Consider the following 5,785-nt stretch of genomic DNA (forward strand, 5'->3'; position numbering starts at 1 on the left):
ATAAACTACTAACTTCCTGCTAAGCAACCAGTAAGACTCAATTCGGGGGTCACTGGCAAGATATTGAAGTACATATTGTGATCTGAACCCTGTCACCTTTGGATGGAAGGAGGCTAGCAAAGGTTAAAACAGCTGAACACTTTTTTTTTTTTTTTTTTTTCCTAGCACCAGCCATACAGACACGAAGCAACAATTTCACTCACACGTTTCAGCTTTCAGTTTTTCAAGACTGGAAGCACAAAGGTGTGATGTACCTTCAAGTGTGGAAAACACACACAACACAGATTCTTCAGGGCGCCTTTGGCAGGAGATGGCCCTTTTGTTTTTTACAAACCGTTTCAAGAATCATAATTGTGTTTTCTGAGGCATGTCAGGTCATTTCAATAAAGATTCATGTTTTCACAATTAAAGCATGAATATGGTTAAAAGCCAGTTATGCAATAAGCACTGGTACAGCTAAATATACAGAAGGGCTTGTCCTCAGGGAGCCAGATGCTACTTAGCATCAAAAAGATAAATAAGGTACAAACTAAAACATAAATATTTTGCAGCAAGACAAAGATTGGGGTTATGTAGGGGAAACACACACACAACGGGTCTGAACTAACACTGGGTTTAGACAACTTCCACCATATGGGTTTCAGTAATTATTTCTGAATTGCATCTGCATAAGTGATATTTCACAAGGCCCTCTACACCCTGAGCTCACCTTTGGAAAAAAACCCAAGTGTCTGTATCCTGAACCAACAGACTGCAGCTACCTCACAAAAAGGCCTAATTATGTAATGAACTAAAAGCAGCCTAACTGTGCAGTTCTGTCTCCTAAGCATCCTGTCCTCCAGATCCCACTGAGCACAGCAATAATAATTTCTTTTATTTCATGGGCCCAGTAACAATTATGTGGATGATCATAATGCTGCAACAGGAATTCACCAAAATCCATTATTGACATGAAAAGGCACTGGTTTTGATGAGCCTTTAAATGAAAGTGCAGAAAATATTTTCTCTTTGTCAAAGTATAGATGGTTTATTTCTCCAATATAACTTTTGCCCTGGAACATTGCACCCCAAAAATGTTCTTTTACAACTCGGAATGTAATTTCAAGAAACTGTAAAAAAGAAAAAAAAATCTAAAATGTAATGAAAGTGGCTGCAGTTATTAGCAAAAAGGAAATAATCCCACGATCTCTTACCCACTTCCTACCAGTAATTAGTTACTTGTTGAATACAATTTATGCTGCAAGTAATTTCTGCTATTAATTTGAGAGGTGCTCTGTTCACTTCAATGCGAACTTTATCAAATGTGCACATACAGAGGATTTTACAAGGGTAAGCGTACTTATCCATTGATTGCACCAGAAACATATTTTAAAGTGGAAAGTCCTCCTGGTGGGAGTGAACTCATGAGCTTTGAACTTTAAAAAAAAAAAAAAAAAAAAAAAAAAAAGAGAGAGAGAGACAGAGTGAGATAAGAAAAAAAAAGGCCAAACCAAAACATGCTGATGCAGTGTGAGGAACTTTTTTACCTATTGATCTTTAGGTATGAAACTACAGCAGAAAGTTTTAACAAACCGGAATTCAAATCAGATGCAAGAAATTTTCACGGAGCCACTCTATGGATTTGCTCAAAATTCTGCCCAGCAGTACCTTACTGCAAGTGTCTGCAGAGGCAGCGATGCTCCCCTCGCCTGCACCCTGCGCAAACCGGACATGGTTTAGCAAACCTGAACTCACAGGATGAAAGAAGAAAGAAGCACCCGGAATTTCCAAGTTTTGTTTTGCAATTTCACACGCACACAACGCAAACTCGTCCCCGCCGTAGCTCTCCCACCCGGTCTTGCTCAAATGCGAAGCTGCTGCCAGGGCCGGGGACCCCGGAAAGGCGGGGGTAGCTCTATGCTAATGTTTCTGCAGCGTTCTGAACCCTGGAGCACCATTACAAAGCACACCTTCTGGGCAACTGACTCAAAACTTAGCGTCCAGCCATGTAAACCAGCCACAACCCGGCACCAGGACTAGAGAAGGGAAAGGGGAGGCTCCTACAGATTTTATAGTAGAGCACACTGCTTTTCCTAGGAAACTGGTCGATAGTTTTAGAATAAACTTGGTCATTCTCTTCTTTAACTTACGACAGCCACCCAAACTAAACAAAAGCTTCACTTCCATGCCATCATTTCAGGCAAGATCCAACTTACTTCAAGGACATCCTTTAGCAACAGGCAGGAAAGCTGCTCAGTTAACATTCCTTTCTCACACTCCCACTGTACTTCATTTGAAAACGATGTGCAAAATCAGATCAAAAGACTAGAAACAGAAGAAAACGGCTACTTTAAAAAAAGATACTTTGAAGTGTTTTTGACCTGTTCCACCAACTAAAAACAAACAAAAAAAGATAGCAAATGTCAAAAGATGCAATCATATACGAAGTGAAGATGTAAAAAAAAAATCCCTCTCTGCTTTTCTTTTCCCTGCTCACTTTAAGAAGTTCCAAATTCTTTCACAGAAGGCCGATGAAAGACAACTAAAAACCTAACGCTGCTCCAACTCCTACTACAAACTTCGAGCGGAAGTGGAAATAATATCGTAAGAAAAATAAATACGTTTACTAAGATGAGAAAGGGGATTATGCTGAGGAATCTGTAAAACTCGAGTGCGTTCAAAGCTCACAAAACTCGGTTAAAAACCCCAAATCGACTCTCAGGACCCAAATGACTTTTAAGAAATGTTTCGCAGAGCTCCGCGGAGCCAGCGCTGATCTATTCGCTGGTGTACGAGAAGGGCATTCAGGGGATTTCGGAAGCCGGGTAAATGCTCCCAGCGAAGCACAACATCCCGCAAACTTTCCGCCCCGTTTCCACGCGCGGAGCCCGGACTCTGTCCCCGGCGGTGCCCCGGCGCGGCCGAGAGGCGCAGGCACGGCGGCGGGGGCCGGGCGGCGGCTCGGCGGGCCCAGCGCTGCCGGCACCGCCGGGCGCGGAGCGGCCGCGGCAGCGGAGGGTCCCGCGCCGCCGCTTCCCCGAGAAGTTGCCGCGGGAAGCGCCCGGTGCTTCCGAGCGGCGGGGCCGGGCCGGGAGGCGCAGGGGCTCCGCCGCGCCCGGTCCTCCCTTACCTGCCCGCCTGAAGCGCTTCTGCGCCGCGGCGCCCTCCGCACCCGCGGCCGGCGGGTCCCCCCGCGGCCCCTCGGCCCTCACCCTCCTCATGGCCGCCGGGGACCCGGAGCTTGCGCTGGTAGGGGCAGGGAGGACGCTGCCCCGGGCCGCCCGGCCGCGCCTCGAGTCGACCACTTGTCGCCCCGCGTCCCAGCACAGGTACGGGCGGAGGCACGTCCCCTCCGCCGCCCGCCGGGCTGTGCCGAACTCCTACGAAATCCCCCTGTTCCGGAGGGGAGGGAAAAAGGGAGTAAGGAAAAAAAAAAAAAAAGATACTTCACACGCTCCCTCTGCAAATCCTGGCGGACACAAAGCCAGCGTTTATCCCTCGCTTACCGGCTTGGAGGGAAGCGGGAGACGCAGGGGAAAAAAAAAAAAAAAAAAAAAAGAAAAAAACCCAACAAACCAAAAAACACAACCTTAGGGAAAACAAATCGGCTCCCCGCCGCCCGGAGCGTCCGCGCTGCGGCCGCCAAGTCCCCTCTGAGCGCGGCGGCTGCGCGGAGCCCGGCGCGGCGGCGGCAGCTCCCGGGACGGGGCGATCCCCCCGCGGCCCGGCCCGGCGGCGGCAACTTTTCCGCCTCCAGGAAGCCTTTGGTGCAGCCGGAGGCCGGGGCTGCGGGGCGGCGGGGCAGCGTCCTCCGCCCGCCGGGACTGCGGGGGAGCGGGGGGTGCGGGAGCGCTGGGGTCCGCGGGGGGGTGGGGGAGGCGGGCGAGAAAGTGGGTGCCCGGGGGGGATTTTCCGGCCCTTTCGGGGGGACGGCGCGGGCAGCGTGTGTGGCCGGACGGGGCATCCGTCCCGCGGGGCTACGGGATCAGCCGCCCCACCGCAGCCCCACTTTGTTTCCCAGCTCCGCGGGGCGCGGAGAGAGACTCCGTGCGGGGGGCGCGGATCCATCTCCCGCGGGCTCAGGATGCCAGACCGCCCCGCTGCGAGAGGGCGGAGGGAAAACATCAAAAAACGGAAAGAGTTTGGAGTTTCGTTAAGAAACAGACGAAACAAAACGCTGAGTTAAAAAAAAATAAGATAAAACCCAAGAACTTGGACCAAAACCTCAAAAGGACCCCCCTCCCCCCGCATATAACTCCGGGAGATCTTGTTGTCCCGCACTAGTGCCCGGCGCGGTTCCGACTCCCCACAAGGTAAGTTCATCTATTTTGTGTGTTTGTGTTAAAATGTGTGCGAGGGAGAGGAGAAGAACTCACCATTTCGCTGGGATAACAAGGCCAGATCGGGATCGGATTGGAAATGCTGAGGCTTCGCCTGCTTCCTCCGCGACATGCTGGCTCAAACATCAGCTGGGGCAGAATAAAAAATTACTAAAAAAAAATCTTCTCAAAATTACGGAAATCGAGCCTCCCCCCCCCAGCCTCCCCGATCCTCCGCGCACCGCGCATGTGTCCTGCTATAATTATGATTATCAATAATGCATTGCGATTAATCATAGAGGGGCTCTTTGAAAGGCGATTGGCACATGGCCAGCTCTATTCAAACCAGCTCGCCTTAATCAATTAGGCGCTGATTTGCTGGAGACCCTTGTCTCTCCGCCGCTCCCACCCAATGAGTCGATCCATGTGGCAGGAGAAGGGGCTGGATTTCCCCAAAGCTGTTTGGATACAGTTTAACCCTCTTAGCAACCAGCTGGAGCTGCATCGCGCCATCCCGGTTACTATAGGAATGTGTCTCCCTTCGCCCCTTCCTCCAGCCCCGACGGGCTCCCCGCGCCTCCCTCCCTCCTTCCCACAGTTCTGCCCTGCGTTTCACTTTTATTTTCCTTTCTTTTTTTTTTCTTTTCTTTTTTTTTTTTTTTTTTTTTTTTTTTTTAAACTCCCCCCGCCTCGCCCGCAGTCCGAACCGGTGGAGGGAGGGCAGAGTGACCAATAATCGATCAGGGCAGGACGCACGGCTGGGGCGGCCGGCAAGGGAGCAGCGGCCCCGGAGGGTCGGCCCCGCACCCGGCAAGTGCCTGCGCGGGGAGAGTCCGGCCCCGCTCCGGCCGCCGCCGCGCTGCCGCTCGCTCCGTCCCGCTGCTGCAAAAAAGTTTCTGGTGTATTTTTTTTTCTTGGTTTTGGTATTTTTTTTTCCCTTGTCTCCGCATTTACAAATAAAGATCCATTTCGCCCTCTCCCAGATCTCTCTCCCACCACTCAACCCCCCACCCCCACCACTTCTCTTTCCATATATCACGGCCCGAGGGGTGCTGAAAATAGGAAGGGTTTGTTTTTTACCTCACACATTCCCAGGACAATTAGGGCGCCGCTGGGAGCGGCGGGCGGACCAGGCGGCCGCTCCGCCCCCGCGCCGCGCGGGTTGGCTGCACTCGCCGTCAGTCCGCCCGGGGAGCCCGTTGCGAACGGCGGCGGGGCCGTGGCCGGGGGCGCGCGGCGCGTCCCGCTCCGCGGCCCCGCTCCGCTCCCCCGACCCCCCCTCCCCCGCCTCGCTCCTGACTTTTGTTCCCTCCTGGACGTGGGAGCGACGCGCATCTGCCCGCCGGAGGCGCCCCCGGCCGCGCCGAGCGCGGAGCGGAACGGCCCGGCCCGGCCCGCGGAGCCGTGCGGACGCCGGGGCCGGCCGTGCGCGCAGGCGGAGCCGGCCGGGCTGGGCTGAGTGTGGCGCGGGGGGACCGTCCCGAGCC

The 5,785-nt window shown here is 53.1% G+C and overlaps 1 protein-coding gene across 2 annotated transcripts in view; it reads right to left on the reverse strand.

The window, feature by feature from the left end:
• SALL1 (spalt like transcription factor 1) overlaps nt 1–5,467 on the reverse strand; it is a 15,776-nt gene extending 10,309 nt beyond the window's left edge. The window contains exons 1-3 of one of the 2 annotated variants that reach the window (XM_053987599.1): nt 5,379–5,436; nt 5,006–5,180; nt 4,356–4,448 (exon numbers count right to left, since the gene is read on the reverse strand). In XM_053987599.1, coding sequence (XP_053843574.1) covers nt 4,356–4,431 — 76 coding nt within the window. In that variant the 5' untranslated portion in view covers nt 4,432–4,448; nt 5,006–5,180; nt 5,379–5,436. Of the gene's footprint in view, nt 1–4,355; nt 4,449–5,005; nt 5,181–5,378 lie in introns of both variants that reach the window. The other variant, XM_053987600.1, reaches the window with a different exon arrangement.
• Between the last annotated feature and the right edge of the window lie 318 nt (nt 5,468–5,785).

This window comes from Vidua macroura, chromosome 11 (genome assembly GCF_024509145.1).
Source record: "Vidua macroura isolate BioBank_ID:100142 chromosome 11, ASM2450914v1, whole genome shotgun sequence".
Lineage (NCBI taxonomy): Eukaryota > Metazoa > Chordata > Aves > Passeriformes > Viduidae > Vidua > Vidua macroura.